The 17,105-nt window shown below is 44.4% G+C and overlaps 1 protein-coding gene and 1 long non-coding RNA gene across 2 annotated transcripts in view; both read right to left on the minus strand.

Annotated features, from left to right (window-relative positions):
- Positions 1 to 265: 265 nt before the first annotated feature.
- Positions 266 to 7,408, minus strand: LOC125442961. The gene is made up of 4 exons (XR_007246052.1): positions 7,285 to 7,408; positions 6,214 to 6,306; positions 4,960 to 5,167; positions 266 to 3,766 (listed from the first exon to the last, which is right to left on the minus strand). It is a non-coding gene; the product is annotated as an uncharacterized LOC125442961 (long non-coding RNA).
- A 158-nt stretch (positions 7,409 to 7,566) lies between these two features.
- PASD1 (PAS domain containing repressor 1) overlaps positions 7,567 to 17,105 on the minus strand; it is an 84,722-nt gene continuing 75,183 nt past the window's right edge. Inside the window, exons 15-19 of the mRNA XM_048513813.1 lie at positions 14,124 to 14,247; positions 12,693 to 12,796; positions 11,373 to 11,459; positions 9,443 to 9,601; positions 7,567 to 7,860 (exon numbers count right to left, since the gene is read on the minus strand). Coding sequence (XP_048369770.1) covers positions 7,567 to 7,860; positions 9,443 to 9,601; positions 11,373 to 11,459; positions 12,693 to 12,796; positions 14,124 to 14,247 — 768 coding nt within the window. The remainder of the gene's footprint in view (positions 7,861 to 9,442; positions 9,602 to 11,372; positions 11,460 to 12,692; positions 12,797 to 14,123; positions 14,248 to 17,105) is intronic.

Here is a 17,105-nt window from a genome sequence, read left to right on the forward strand (position 1 = left end):
TTTAGAGACACGGAAGTATGAATGGGAGAAAAAGAACAGGCCTGAGTATCTGAGAGAATGGCTGCCTGCCTATTTGGATTTATATCCCCCCTTTCTCTCCTGTAAGGAGATTCAAAGGGGCTTACAAATCTCCTTTCCCTCCCACCCCCCAACAAACACCCTGTGAGGTGGGTGGGGCTGAGAGAGCTCCAAAGAACTGACTAGTCCAAGGTCAATCAGCTGGCATGCGTTGGAGTGCATAAACTAATCTGGTGAACCAGATAAACCTCCGCAGCTCAAGTGGCAGAGCGGGGAATCAAACCCAGTTCTCCAGATTAGAGTGCACCTGCTCTTAACCACTACACCACGCTGGCTTTGCCACATCACAGACTTTGCTCCCGACTCACTTTAGCAAAGAAGGGTTAAATATGACCACCAAGGTGAAGCTGTTATGGCTGGAAACAGTGTGAGGTGGAGGACTCCATGTAGCAGAGACTGAAGGGGGTGATAAATGACCAGCGAGGACTTCCGAATTGCAAGTATGTTCTAAGCAAAGGTGACCCCAAAGTAAACACAAGTGCTAAAGTTTCCCCTCCATGTGCATCCTTTACACAGGGAAGACTTCAGTTACCTCTAAACAGGGATCAAACATGTAAATAGTACAAGTTTTTTTAATGGCATTACATTTTATAATAATCTTTTGGAAGTTCTTGAGGCTGACCCCATAAGTATGAGGACAACAACCTGTTCCCTATGAAGCTAGGGGCCTTGATGCTGTGTTAACTCTATGCCTCCTGAGAGTCAAAGTGTTGCACCATTTTGCTGTGGGAGATGAAGGTGGTAGGTAACATTTTAGTCATATCATCCTTAGACCTCTGCCAAAAACAACACTCTTTAAACCAGTGGTATGGTCGTGGATACAAATGCTACAATAGCCCAGTCCGCCATGCAGTGGCAGAATTCACTCCATTTTTATTGTTCCCCTCACAATACTTGCTCTCATCTACCTTGATGGAGAAGGCCCAAAAAACCATGATGGTTTGCAAGAAAATATATGTAAAAACAGCCCTGGCTGAGCCCACCAGTGACTCTACCTTTTTAGGCCTGATAGAAAAATGAATTGCTGCTTGCTCAGCTCACCTCTAGCTCACACTTCGCCCTGTTCTTCACGCAAAGGTCACGCCTTTGCCTTGCATCTGAGAGCACCCCAAGGCAAATTGTCCTAATGCTCCACTAAAGCTTACATTCTTGTCCTTGGGAAACAAAGAGGAAGGGTAGCTCCCCTCTATCTCTAGGGTACGGTTGGCAGCCAGGCCATTCAGTTCACTATTGCCTACTCTGATCGGCAGCAGCTATCAAGGGTCTCAGGCAGAGGAAGGACTTTACCAGCATCTGCTATCAGAGAACTGGACATTCCAGGGGGGGAACCTGGGACATTCTGCTTCACCACTAAGGAGCCGCAGTCACTTCCCTTCTAAGCAGCTGTGGAAATTTGATTGCATACTAAAATATACTACATGCAATTGCATCAGTAGTTCAGAAAATTCTGGCAAATAAGGGGGAGAAGCAGGCCCTCATACACAGTGACTGATCTTCTACCACCTGAGAGTTGTCTGCACCTAAAAAGCATTTGAATGATTGTAGCTGTGCCTTCCATTCATCTTCTGCCCTTGAATATTTATCACCTGGGAGCCAGAGAGAAACCGCAGACAGGGTTTCTAAACCATCTCTTTTTCCTAACAACTAGAAAACTATGTAGTAATTTCTGTAAATCAGTCAGGCCTTTGATGCAACTTTGCTCTTTTCTTTTTAAAGAAATACTGATGCGCGTTGCCTTCTGAGCCTGGTATCTTAAAATGTGCAAGTCCCACACGGACACATTTAAAAACAAAAACAAAATGCCCCTAACATTTATAAGTATTATTTTCCTTTGGAAACACACAAAACAGTAGGGGACGCTTTGGTATACACACCCACTGAGGAATACACTTCTTTTAAAACGTTCATAAATATAAACACAGTTAAAGTGACAAAATTACAAAAATACAATTTATTGCTAACACTACTGACTTTTCTGCAACATCACCAGAGTTGGAATGTCCACTTTTTGCCCAATTCTACCACAAAGTAGCAAAACCACAAAGTTTGCCTTTTGTCTTTGGGTGTCAAGATAGATAACCTCCCTACAGAAAGGTATGTTGGGGAGGGTGTGGGGAGGAATAAAAAGATTCTGCTCCTCTGCCCTGTGAAAAAATATATTTGGCTAAAACGGGGAGTAGAAACAGATTTTTACCTGCGCTTTTGTAACGGAACAGGAGAGAACCTTAGTACGTGTCAAAATGCTAACAGTGAAAGGAGCTGGTGAAAGAAAGAGTAAGAAATTCAGGCAAAAATGGTGTCATACACAGTAGCAGCATTATCCCAGTTGCCGGAAACAAAGGACGGTATTGAGGTATAGGAAAAATCCTGTGGAAGCGGTATGGGGAAAAGAGGCTTGGATCCTCTGGGTGATTTCCGCTAACAGAAGGCATTTTTATTGCCAGCAGGACTTCCCCCCTCCCTCACTGCTACAGCCAAACACAATCCCTAAAATGCTGCTTCTGAAAGGGCCACTGGACACCCCCCCACCTTCCTAGAAACAGCATGGGGGGAAGAATTGGGGTCTGAAGCAGGAGAGGCAATGGGTGGAAATTCTGCACTCTTTCCAGTAATGGAAATTTTCTGCAGGATCCATGTGTGAACGGTGTACCCAAATGAGCTGTCTGGGTTTTTTTAAATAAACCCATACACTAAACAGAATTTTTTAAAAATAGTTGCCTGCTGATGGTGTACAATTTCCGTGTTCCCAGGGCTTCACAGTGAATTGCAGCCATTTTTTTTTAAAGGCGCAGCACAGCAGCCTCTTGCGTGGCCAGGCGCTCTCCTCTCTCACTGCACCAGCGTGTAACCCTGACTTAATAAAATAACACCCACCAGCTAGAAGTCCACCTACCATAGTATTTATAAATATATAACCTGTATATATTTGGCTTTATGCAAGGAGCCATATTAAAGATTCTTCTCTCCTGCAGTTATTTTCCCCATTTGGGCAAACACATTTGGGTTTGGGGTGTTTTTTTGCTTAGGGAGCAGAGAATAAACTCTGCCCGTGACCCTGTCTTGGCAGACAAGAGCTTCTATAGACAACTTCGTGTCTGCCTCCATTTACTATTCTTTTTAAAAAAAAAAAACCTTCCTCTCTCACTCTCCATGTACAGGATGTATAACACCCATGTTCTAGCTGCATGCAATTTAAACAGTTAATTACAGCAGACTTCACTTTGGTCCTGTTTTGCTGCAGAAATGCTGCTAGCCTTGTTTTTTCCGTTTTTAAAACACCAAACACACTTGGAACTCTAGCTGAGCAAGAACGCCCACTCCTGCGCTCGGTTCCTGCCGGGCCCATTGTCTGCCTTGGCCACGTCCCTTTTGTGTGAGCCTCACTCTCCAGGTGTACAGAGAAGGCACCTGCTCTTCCGCACTCTGCCTCTGTTCCGACACCCTCTGCTCAGCGCCACGAGTGCTGCTCCTGAGTGTGCGACCGCCACCACCGTCTTTCCAGCCCCCAGCCTCAAGGCATTTGCATTTCGGGCAGATCTTGCAAACCACAAGGCTGGCCCTGAAGATGGTGGTTTTGTGGCTGTGGGTGGTGGAAATAGCCTATAGTGGCATTCTGCTGTGGCAGGTGGGAGGGTTGGAACATGTGCTGGTTTTGGCCTGCCTGGACCGGCTCAGTAGCACCTTGCATCTGCCGAAGAACAGAGAGGTAAGTTTCAGGGGTGAGCATAAGCAGCAGTCCCACGTACCTGCACCACGCCCAGCCCCACTTCCTTGTAGTGACTCCTTGAAGAGGTACATGGCCAGAGTCAACTGGATGTTGTCACTTTTCTGGGCGGACACATGCCATGCAGCCTGGAAAACTCACAACACCCAGATATCTTGAAGAATTTCAGAACCACCTTGCTGACTCAGACCACGGTCCAACTAGTCCAGAATTCTTTAACCAACAGCAGCCGCATCTTCTCGACTAGCTCAAAAGCAGACCACAAAGTATTCCTTTCCTCCTCTTCCAATATCTGGTATTCACATGTATAACTGCCTCTGCACGTGAAGGTTGTTTGACTGCTCCAGTTTATAGCCATTTCTAGACCTCCTCCCATGACTGTGAATCATCCTGAAGACCCAAACTATACTTCTTTTTCACAAAAAGAAGGCAGGAGATGTGTGGATTAATACAGCACATCTTCCTGGATCTTTCTGTGGAGGAATGCTCCACCGGAATTCTAGTGCTTGCCTTCCCTCACCCCCTTCCAATTCTCTTTTAAGGCTAGAGAATCCTATTTAGGCGCCAGCTTCGTCAAAACCATTATCCTTTGCAAGGTTAAACATAGCCCTTTGATAAAAGAGCATTGACAGTGCTCTAGACAGCTATCAGCACCACTTTTGTTTTCTTGCCGTTGCGCCCACCATTTTGTTTCCCGCAGAAGGAATGGGAAACAAAATGGTGGCTGCAACTGAAAAAAAAAATGAAAAGTGGTGCTGATAACCATTTGGAGTGCCAGGGACGAAGCGAGGGGGGAAAGCGCCCAGTGCACTGGTGCGTCCTCCGCCCCTACCAAGCCCTGGAGCACCCCCGCCATGCCCCCGCAGTGGCACATGCCTGGTGCATCGCGCACCCCCCCCCCTCTTGGAGCTATGCCTCTGTGGAGTGCTATAAATGCTCTTTTATCGAAGTGCTATGCAAAGGGTGACGGTTTTGATGAAGCCAGCGCTTAAATACGATTCTCTACAATTAAAAGAGAATCAGGAGCTCTTTAACATGTGGAGGCACGCGGATTCAGCTTCTACCAAAGAGAACACCACCAGACTGTCTTCTTTTTGTGGAAACAAGGATAGTTGATTTCACCACATCTTCCCAACCCGTATTACCATCTGCGTTACCTGAAGATAGAGGTGATGTTGTTGAACTTGCTGTGGCTGCCACTGGTGGAGGGTGCCGGGGAGATGGCTCTGCTGTGCAGTAACGTTGGTGTGTGGAATCATCACTGAGGGGGTGAACACAGGGGCTGGGGCAGAAGTCCGAATGGCAGTGCATGTGATTGGCTGCATCTGGATCGCAGGAGGCAGTCCCTGTTGCTCTTGAGGAAATCTGCAAGGGTCAAGCTTTAGTTTAAGACTCTTGCAACTGGAAGAAATATTGCATGGCTATAACTGAACATGGGCTAAACATGCACAGCAGCTTGGAACAAGGAAGTAAAGCACCACACCCTAAGGCTGAAGCTACCAAGCAGGTCTGATGAACTGTCAATCATGTGGCAAAGAGCAACACCTTGCAGCTGAGAGCTTTGCCTGAGGACTGGTTCATCACGAATTAAGGCATGACTCGGATGTGTGAATGAATCATCACAGATCACATGTGCTCTTGAAACTACTCCTTCACCACTGAAATGTATGCTTCTGTTTAAGGTGACCTTTAAGTCAGATACCAGATTTCTAGTCCAAGTTTCTCTGAAGCCCTGCTGAAAGTGGGTCAGCGTTGGCACCTGAAATCTCAGGAGCCAGACGGGTATCATAATGAAACAGCTGGAGGCATAGTTTCAGTGACCCTGACCTGACCACAAAACTAGAATATAGCAAAAACTGCAGCCTTCTTTTCATAAAACAAAACAATATACAAATCTGCTCATTTGCCTGAGAAAGAAATTGCAGAATTTGGGTCATTTTGGTTATAGAATTTTTAATTGGAATTCACAAGACTCAGCCTATGTTTATATTGCAGGCATGATGGGCACAGCAACATGTTGCCTGCTGGTGGGCAACTGAGCCTTTTGAGGTTTCCGGGCAGTTACAGCAGCCCAGTGTGGAAGTCACCAGTGCCTGAACAGTGGCTGCTGGGTCTCTGCCTTCCAGTTGTGCAACACAGCTGGTGAACTAGCTGAAGCAGAAAGAAACAAATACATTCTGGGCTTCAGCTGCCACCAAAGAATATACCAGCACTGATGGGTCCATGAGTGCCCCCAAATGATGAATCTGCTCTATGGCTAGGAGTATGCCTTTGGCTTGGCAGGTCACAAGCAATGTAACAGGCTTGCCCTTGGAAGGCCACACTTTTGTCTTTTGTATGGCGACTGACCCCAATTAAGCTCCTGCAGAGAAAGCCCAAGGAACACACTCTAAATGACTAGGAAGGCTTACTTGGCTTGCTGTCTGCCAGCACTGCTTTGTGAAGATTGGCTGTTCCCATTTGCGCTGGACATCAACGGCTGCACAGGCTGATCTAGCAACATCCTGTTTGAAAAGTGACAAGCACCAGTGCAGTGAGAGTGAGGGAATACAAATAGCCGGCATAGTGTTGAACTCTTTGCTTGCTTCCCCATGTTAATGTGTTAAAAAAAAAAATCTGAGCAGGGCAGGGGTTAGAGTCAGCTGAGGCAGGCTGGCAAAGAGGTATGAATGAAGCAAGGGCATTCCTCCTGGTGCTGTTTTTGGCTCCTTTCTTCAAGAAGCCCTTTGGAGCAACCTGAAACTGTTTTGCACCTAATCCAATGAAGTCTGCAACACACCAGTGTTCCACTTTGAGATTCAACAAGTTGTAAGCTCAAGGCCTCTCCATTATGTAGGCATTCCCCTCTCTTTTTCAAGTTCAAATATACAATCCAATGGAGATTTCTCTGGAGAACTCCAAAACCTTCTGACAGGCTTGGTGTGGTTTTGCTTGGTTCTAAGAAAAGGAACCACTCGACTGTCTCTTGTGTGAACTTTTCTATGGACCAACATAGCAATAATCTTGGTTGCTAAAGGCTGGGGCAGCCAGATCGGCTACTTGGTCTGGCTAGCCGCTAATGCAAAGGCAGATAACCCCAGTCGTTCCTAACATCTCTCCTGGCACCCACCACCAGGAGGGAAGGAGGAGGAGGAGGAGGAGGAGGAGGAGGAGTCTGGATTTATACTCCGCCTTTCTCTCCTGTAAGGATGCTTACAAACTCCTTTCCCTTCCTCTCCCCACAACAGACACCTGGTGAGGTAGGTGGGACTAAGATAGTTCCAAAGAACTGTGACTAGCCCAAGGTCACCCAGCAGGATCAGGAAGGCGTATGAAACATACCCGTCTCCACCAGAGGTTTCCTCTTGCTACTCGGGTGGAGTGAGTGCGTAACCCAAACCAGGTTCTCCAGATTAGAATCCACCTGCTCTTAACCACTTCACCAGGCTGAAGCCATGAAAGGTATAAACATTTTAATTCCGAAACAAAGAAGCCATCTGTACCGGAGACTTCGATCTTGGCTGAATTCAGGCTGCTGCTGCTGCTGCTGCTGCTGCTGCTGCTGCCTGTCGGTGGTTTCTGCTGGTATTGGAGTAGACACAGTGATGGGGTGCACCTGAAGAGGTCACACCACATGGTCAGAGGGGCATTTTGAGATGTGTTTCATTCCTGCATTTAAGTAAGTAGCCCTAGCCGGATCTGGCTGGCTCCCTCAGACACATGCTTTGGCTGCTGCTGTTGCTGAACCTGATATGTAAATGCAAAAGTCTTCGTTAGAACAGAAATTAAGAGCTGCGAGGGCATTCTTGGTGAAAGAAAGCAATTAATCTGGTACTCCATGTTAAAGTGTAAATGGTCCTGGGAATACGTGGCTGGTTGTTCCTGAGGAATTGCTGTGGCGAGGGCAAGGGCGTGCCACAGTACTGCTTGGCTCCCATAAGGCCTTGCTGCTGAGACTTCTTGGGGGCCGCTCCATGCCTGCTCCCTGTTGCTGCTGCTTGTTGCTGAGAAGGCCGCCGTGAGTTCTGGGGTTGCTGCATGTTGTTGAAGACCATCGGCATCGGCTGTTGCATCATCATCTGTCCAAAATCAAGGCAAAAGGGTGGGGATTTTGTTAGAAGCAGTGAACACATATCCAAACGCCTGCCATTGACAAAGCAAAACCAGGGCTTCTTGAAAGTGGGATTTTGGTGTGTTATTCTGGTAATTTGCTATATATGGGGTGTTGTGTGGTTCCGGGCTGTATGACCATGTTCTAGTAGCATTTTCTCCTGACGTTTCGCAAAACGTCAGGGGAAAACGCTACTAGAACACAAACATACAGCCCGGAGACCACACAGCACCCCAGTGATTCCGGCCATGAAAGCCTTCCACAATACATTTCCTGGATCAGTACTCAAAATGATCTCTAGATGGCACCCACCCTTGGGATATATTGCCAACCTAGCTTCATATTTCCATTGTTAACAGAGAGCATTTCCCAGTAGAAGTAGTTGAATTTTAGAGCAAAAGTTGTGCATTTTTAAAGTTTTAAAAATATCCAGAAACATAGCCTTGTTGCTCCGAAAGATTCCTGTCTCTCTGCTCTTTCTTGGCCAAGTCCAGGGGACAGCCAGCTAGCAAAGCAGAAGGGTTCCACTTTGGTCAATTGCAGGAAAAATATCTCCAGCCGTCATGATGAAGCATGGACCAAGTCACGCAAAAGAACTGAACGAATGGGATTAAGTACACCCCACTGGTTTGGATCTTCCATTTGCAAAAAAAGTATTTTACCATCATGTTATAAACTGATTTCAGAAAAATTACACAGTTCTCATAGTCTGCACCTCTACCTCCCAGGCAACGAAAAGCTGTTGTACCCAACTTCTAAGTACCAGCAGGTCCTGGCACCAGATTTCTGTAGTTAAGCACAGTACAGACAATTTTGGAGACAGGCACCCACCTCCTTGCCCACAATGAGTAAGAATCATGTCTAGAGAAGGGTCAAAGCAGCTTTTATAAAAAGCTGGGTCCCTGCCCTTTTTAGGTTACTAATGGCTGGAGTGGAGATGTGTAGGCAGATTGGCTTAGAAAAAATTGGCCGGCTTATAACATGTCTGCATTTATTTGCAAAGCTAAGCCTAAGGGCCAAAAGATATGTGATGCATGGAATTCCAGATGTCCCATAGCAACCACAGGGTTGAAGGGGGACATCTGGATTAGGGCAGCAGCACTAGGGGATGTTACGGTTGGATGCTTTTTTTCCCTAGTCAAAAACAGCCAACACTAGTCGTTTTTATCCCTTTTGTTTTAGGAACAAAAGGCAGACATACTTTGTTCCCCTTCCAAGACTCAAAGGGACTTTTTCAACCAAGTTAATAACATTGAGCGAAGACTTAACCCCTCCCTTTCCCCGTGCCACCAGATTCAGAGAAAGTCCTTGCAAGATAGCTGCAGCTCCAATTATCTGAAGATGCGAGCTTAGATGCACAAACGCTTCTAGCCAGGAAAAGTGTTGATCTTTAAAGCTGAATTCAATTTTTTTTTCCAGCCCCAATTCAGATCATCCTCCCCCGTGGTTGCTTTTGCTCAAATGCAAACACTCTGGATTCGTGTCCCTGAACGCCGTGGGAAGCATTTTGATTTAAAGGAGGTAGCCGAGGGAAAGTCCTGTGGAGATACCTGCAGGTTGGAATCATGCACTAGCAGAAGCTGCTCTTTGATGACGTGCAGCTCCTCTTGCTGCGTCTTGATGTCGGCTTGCAGGATGCGGGTCCTCTCCTCCAGCTGCTCCTTCAGCTGATGCATCATCCCTATCTGGGCTGGGAAGTGATAAATGGGCTACGGACACAAAACAGAAGGGAGGGTGACCTGCCTGTCCCCTTTGCAAACAGTGGTTACTCAAAGTTACATATTTGAAAGAAAACTTTTTCCTGTTATTTTGTTTATTTGATGTCTAGGCTGTCTTTCTCACGAAGACTTAAGGCAAATTTTAAAAACTCAAAAACAGAATCGATGCGACAATGCAGTAAAGATAGATTATACAGATACGACAAAAACAGAATAACATACACAATTGGCAGTGAACGAAAACATGCTGGTTTGTGAATTAAAATAACAGTGACACAAATTCACAAGTCTGACATGGTGCTGGTATCCAAAGTGATAAAGACTGATAGTCAAATTTTAAAAACTTTCCTTACATTGCTTGACCCACCTGAAAAGCATGGCGGGATCACGGGATCACGGTTTTCACTGCCACCCTAAGGTTGATTCTGCCTGGGCCAAAAACAGCAGTGTGAAAACGGTGTAAAAGGGTTTTAAACAGTGTAAAAGAGTTTATACTGTTTTCACACCGTTTTCACACCGCTGTTTTTGGCCCAGGCAGAATCAGCCTAAGATAGCAAAAACCAGGCTGGCTAGCATTTGCCATGCCATAACTTGTATCTGGGATTTTGTCTGTTTCCGAAACATTTAAACCTGCTATCGTATAATATAATTTCTCAAATCTTGAACTCTCATGCCCAAGAAAGGGAAAAAAATCCGTCCTCTTAAAAGACAGTCTCCTTATATTCAAAAACTGATGCCAGAAGAAGAACAGAGTTGGTTTTTATGCCCTACTTTACTGTAAGGAGCCTCAAAGCACCTTTTAATCTCCTTCCCTTCTCCTCCCCACAGCAGATATCTTGCGAGGTAGGCGGGGCTGAGAGAGTTCTCAGACTGACCCAAGGTCACCCAGCAGACTTCATCTGGAGGAGTGGGGAATCAAACCCAGTTCTCCAGATTAGAGTTTGCCACTCTTAACCACTTCACCATGCTGGCTCTCCCTGGTAACTATTATAAAATGATGGCATCGGGCGCTAGATAGCAATGATGGTTCCAAGCAGAATGACCAACTGGGGAGGTGATTCATGCATTATTTTTAATAGAAGTTATCTCAGGCTCTAGGATTTTAACTGGGGGTTTTGATTACATATATTAAACATATACATTATTCATAAACCATAATACAATATAGTTTTAAAAAATTCTATCCCGCACCCTCAGCCCTTACAGGTTCATGAGGTAGCTCACTGTATTTTAATATTTTATCATTTTGTTGAACCAGTAAAGGTTAAGATCATAGATTATGTCTAAAAATACAGAACTTAACTTCACCAGGTTTCTGCCTATTATAAAAAAGGCCTATCTTCACATTCATAGGGAGTAAAGGCTTGCATTTTTTAAAAAAGCAAATTAAAAGTGAAGGTTTCAGAACGCAGATTTTATTCCTATACCAAATTAATTTATCGATATACCAAATTAACCCATTCATTAAGGAAGTTAGACTGCATCCAAGTTTCTCTCATAATTACAAGAGGTTTTAGAACTTAACTGGATATCACAAGAGACCTTCAGCTGCTGTTATTTTCCCCCTCTCTTCACAACGGTGATTATTTCTAAGCCATGTGCTTCACATCCCTGTGTGGTGTGTTTCCAGGACCCTGCCTCCAGCGATCACTGCCTGCCAGCGGAGGAGGTGGGGAAACGCCCACTGCAATGCTTCCAGCTCTGGGTATTATCTAGCAATCTCTCTATACGCTTGCCACGCAGCCACCCACCGGGGACGTACCATAACCGCTTGCTGTGAGGGAACCGTGGGCTGGGCCATGTGATGCTGTGTGAGATGCTCAGCGGGCATTTGAGGGGTTATTATGCCCTGTGAAAGAAAAACAGTGTGGTCATAATGCATTCAGCACAAACATGAATAGGGTTATCACTCTTTGTAATCACTTTCCCAAAAGATGATGTATCCAAGGCCTAGTTTCCAGAGAACCTTTGTTTGGGATGCAGGCAGCTCAGATGGCTGCTCAAATAGCGGAGTACTCCTCATATAAAAAAATACACATCTCTTCCTGCAGAAAACTAGCAAGTTGGCAAAAATTAACTGTCACCTGGGTAGAGCTTCCCAAGCAGGGCAGTATTTTCATAAAATGATCCCCTTTAAAAAAAACCCTTATTTAGCTCTAAAAACTGCGCAAGCCTACAAGCACTTAAAGACCATCTAGCTTCATGTCTTCCTCAACAGGCCTGCCAATTGCTTTCCCACCCTCTGCTCCTGTGCAGTTTTATTTGCAGGTACCAGGTGGGAGATAAACGCTCTGCTCCCTGCCATGAAAAGCTTCACATAAGCAACTTTAGCAGATCAAACTGCTTGCTAAAGGCACAGAAGCAGCTCTGGATTCGCCACACCCCTCCCATCAGCTGATAACCTATTTGCATGTATTTGTTTGTTTGCTTTGAACAGGCACCTCCTGCCTTTCTGCCAAGCAAAGCATTGAAGTCAGCTGACCACCAGACTGAATCACAGGATCCCTCACCAGTTCACAGCTCGACTGAACAACCAGACGACCTCTTAATTCTAAGATAACACAGCAGTTTTTAGCAATTCTGAAACAGTTATGCAGAAGGAGAAAGAACAAGGCTCAGACTACACAGATGGAGAGTCACTCTCTCAGAGCGGGAAGGCTGCTCTCAGTATTCTGTCCCCTTCACTTCATCTGGAAATTAACACCGTGATAGATTTATATCATTTGTTTTTTCTTGCTCGCTGAAACCAGAGTGTAATCTGATACCCGCTGGCATTAAGCACAGGGATGCGACCAAAAATAGGCCTTAAACCACAGCCCGAGACATCTGTTTTTCTTCGCCTCCCTTTTTATTTTGCAACATCCACACTGATGAAGAGTTCTGGAGAACCTGAAACTTTGCGCACTGTTTTATGTCATTTTGATTGGTCTTAATGAAACGTGTTACATGGATTGTGGTTTAGTTTTTGAATCTGGATATAAATAACACCCCGTGCTTCAATTCAAGAGAGGTCTCCCTTGTTCATTGAGATTAATTCCTTCAGTCTGAAATACACCTTTGGAAAGACATGACAGCGACTGACCTGTGTGCTGCTGCTTGAAGCCAGCCGGAGAGGCGCCTTGTCAGACATGGGTAATGACTGTCTGGTAGGGGTGCTGGCATCGGTGTGCCGGATGGATGATGTGGCTGCAAAAGAGAAAATGTTCTTTAGGGCGGGGCTGACAGCATCAAATAGACTTTCCAGTTAATACCCAATCCAGAGCTTGAGCAGATCTTGAGATGCAGCAAGTTTTGAGTTCAGTAGCAACTTAAAAACCAACAGGGTTGAAGGATATAAACTTTCGAGAATCAAAGATACAAGGATTTGAGAAAAGGCGCTTTGGCTCTTGAAAGTTTATATTCTGGAAACCTTGTTGGTCTTTAAGGTGCTACTGGACTGAATCTTGCTCTTCTTCGGCAGACCAGCATGTCTGCACACTAGAAACAATCTTCTTGACATACAGCTGTTCCTTCCAGGCCATGTGAAACCATATGTGCTAGGGCTATTCCTTAACCACACTTCAGGGAGCACAGTCAGGCTATCTGGTGGTGAGAGCCAGCGTGGTGTAGTGGTTAAGAGCAGGTGCACTCTAATCTGGAGAACCAGGTTTGATTCCCCACTCTGCCACTTGAGCTCTGGAGGATTATCTGGTGGACTAGATTAGCTTGTGCACTCCATCACATGCGAGCTGGGTGCACTCCAACACATGCCAGCTGGGTGACCTTGGGCTAGTCTTCGGAGCTCTCCCAGCCCCATCCACCTCACAGGGTGTTTGTTGTGAGGAGGGAAGGGCAAGGAGATTGTAAGCCCCTTTGAGTCTCCTTACAGGAGAGAAAGGGGGGATATAAATCCAAACTCCTCCTCCTCTTCTTCTTCTTAATATGTATTGTGCAGCTACCAAGTACTCAGTTTCTAACAGTGGTGAGCAACCTGCCTGAGAAAAGGTCATCTCTGAAGACCCCCATTCCAAGTATCTGGCATTAAGAAATACATTGCTTCTGGGACAGATATTGCATTTAGCTGGTGACTGTTTACAGGCCTATAGTCCATTTTTTAAAAATCAAGATAGGCAGCATACAGCAAGCAAAGCAACCATGGCAGCTAAAAATCACTCGCAGTAGCACAGAGCATCCAATGACTACATGAAGCAACCTTATGCCAATCAGATCACATTTCCTGCTATCTTCTACTCTCACCGGAAGTGGCTCTCCTGGGTCTCAGGCCAAGAAATGTCTTTCCCATTACCAGGTATACAAGACCTTTTAAATAAAAAATGCCTGAGACTGAACCTTAGACCACCTGCGTGTAAACATAAGGTGCTCTATCCTGAGCTACAGTGCCTCCTCCAATGATAACTGAATCTTGCAGGGTCGAAGGGCAAAAAGAGGGTCTTGGGTTCACCCTAATGCAACACCAAACCAGTTTAGAATTCCCCCTTGCTGTCAAGGTGGTCAGCAGTTTGAAAGGACCTACATGCAGAGTCAGAGAGTGCCGTGTGCGAGGATCGGCGGGAACTAGGAGATGACACAGACACCCTGTCCCGACTGGGCTCCTGGCCGGTGACACACTGCCGGATATCAATGAAACTTCCATGACTCTGAAAAAGAGGTAACGCCGGGAATGAATGTCTGAAGCAGAATTCAAAATATCACCATTTCCTGCTTGCCCTCCTCTCTGTGTGATGATTCTTTTCAGAGAGCTAAGTTCCATGTGAATGGTGGTGGGGGGGAAGAATTATTATTGGGAAACCACACCTGAGATCATAAATAAATATGAATAAGGAATTCTATAAACAATTTTACAAGTACTGTGCAAAATTTCAGTGGCCAGACTGTAACTGCTTTCAAATACGCAGAAAAGGGCAAGAAGGCTAAATATACTTTCAAGAGAGGAATTTATCTTGGAGGAATTTTTGAGCTGAAAGTTTTCCCCTAACTTTTTGCAGATGCAGACTGCAGATGCACAGCTGCCCCCTTTCCAGGATTTCTTAGGTTGGCTAAATTAGCTCATGAGGTTCAGCTGTAGATCTGGTACAGCATGGGGGAAACCTGCTCTCACCTGGAAAGTTCCATTAATATGGCCCCATGATTGGTTGAAGAGACCAGGAGGTTAGGGACCACGTAAGTGTAGCCAATTATTTATTTATTTATTTATTTATTACATTTATATACCACCCTCCCCCGAAGGGCTCAGGGCGGTGAACATGAACATACAAATAGAGCACAAAATAAAATCAACCAATCTCAAATCATCAAATCAATCATAGTAAATGGCTCTATAGTCTTTGAATCATTAAAACCCAATTAAAAGCAGCATATTAATATCAAATACAATAAATAATACAATAAGAGGCGACCTACTAACCAATCCCCTAAAAGAGGGGAGGGACGGCAGGATCCACAGATGTTAACAGGGGGGGCATCAGCATGCCAGCCTCCCCAAAGTGCCCATGGACATGAACAGCGCTCATTCCCTTGCAGGTCTCCGGCAAGGAACTCAAGGAGATTAGAACATTTCCCATCCTCTCCCTCTTACCCTTCCTTGCTACCGGAAAGACACTTGTATTAATCTCTGGAAACTATTTGCCTGAAGAACAACCCAGTGCTGTATTAAGACTCCAGTGAGTAGGTAGCCAGTCAGCTTTATTATTTTCTGTGCCACCTGCTACCGTTAAACTGTACGCCTCATTTTTAATATCTTCCAAAACTCTCCTTAAATAAAGCCTTATTTAACTTTATGGTGTGTGTTATTCAAGGAGTCCCTGGTACCAAACCCAGGTGAACCCAGTTGTGATACCACACTATGGCAGCAACTGTCATGATAGACACCCAGGTCAAAGAGGCCTCAGAAAGTTCTGTTTGATGTTTCCCTAGCATCTTGCTAAAACGTTGGCCAAGGTTTATTTTTAAAATGTTAACTGAGCTGACCCTATTAATTGGGCAGGCATGATGATGATGGGGCCAAATTGATTATTTAAAAAGACAATGGAAAGTGTTACTGTGGTCACAGTCCTTCCCTCCCTCTGGATAGCACTGTGCCCAGTTTCCTGAACATGTCCGTGATCTATAGGAAAACAAACAAACCAAACCAATAAATCATTCCTTTGCTTCTAAACTTTGTCTGCTCAAAACTGGTGAGTCAGCAAAAAAGGCATCGCTGATGCTGTGGTCTGAAATGATGCCTTGCCCCTGGTCATTTCTTTGCACACATGGGCAGTAATGACACGCACAAAAGGCTATGATTTGGCTGATTTGGCCACTGTGAAAGGGTGGCCAAAAATGTCGATAGCTTTTAAACGACTGTCACTCGTCCCTTGAAAGTGTTATTCACATACAGCAGTCAAGTGCTGGTGGGTCAGATGGGAGAAACAACCGTTTTGAAGTTCTGAATGGATGGGGAGAGAGGGAGAACTCACGCAGGTGTAATGATGGAATTTTTAAAAAAATTACATTTTTTTTCCACAAAACATTACGAGAACAACAAAAAGAAAAAAATACAGGAGATGAAATAAAGTCGACAAATACACAGTAGGTGGATCTGCACTGATTTACCAGTTACACTACGGGAACATAAATACAATTTGAAATAAAATATAATTTTGATATATGAATTTATCCAATCTTTTCTGCAATCACATAATTACTCAGTTTGAATTTATTTATCAATATCTGTACACATTAAAATATGCTTACATTTATACACTTAGACTTTGAAATCATAACAGCAACACTTAAACTTGGATGGAAATTTACACTTTATAACACTTAGAATAAGACTCCCATTTTTCTCTGAATTCATATACTGGTCTTCTGTTCACAAAACTAGTTCGTTTTGCCATGCAGTAATACTCTCTTGTTTTATCCTCCCAATTCTCCTGAGTGGGAACTCTGTCCATTTTGCAGGCAGAGGCAATGGTAATTCTCGCAGCAGTTATTAGATACAAAAATAGTTCTTCTTGGTGCTTTGGTAATTTTTTGGGTAGAATACCCCACAGCATAACTTTTGTGTCCATTTGAAATTTGATCTTTAATATTTTTTGCATTTCTGTGTGGACTAATAGCCTTTTTAAAAAAAAAATCATGATGCAAGTCCACCACATATGGAAAAAAAGAACTAAATTGTTCTTGGCATTTCCAGCATGGGCTCTTTTATTTTTTATCCATATTCTTAAAATCTTCTGGAATTATATACCATCTGTAACACATATTATACCAGCTATCTTTCATTAGTTGGCTAGTACTAGTAAGCTTAATGTTTTTTGTCCATAATGTTTCCCACTGATGAAAGATGATCTCTTCTTGAAAGTTTTACATCCATTTTATCATACAATTCTTAACTTGTTCTGTTTCCAAATCATATTTAAGTAATATCTTGTAGAATTCTTTCCATTATGTGTTGTTCCTGCTGATCAACGTCTTTATCAAATTCTGACATTTCTCTCAGGAAACCTCTAGT

This window comes from Sphaerodactylus townsendi, linkage group LG13 (assembly GCF_021028975.2).
Source record: "Sphaerodactylus townsendi isolate TG3544 linkage group LG13, MPM_Stown_v2.3, whole genome shotgun sequence".
Lineage (NCBI taxonomy): Eukaryota > Metazoa > Chordata > Lepidosauria > Squamata > Sphaerodactylidae > Sphaerodactylus > Sphaerodactylus townsendi.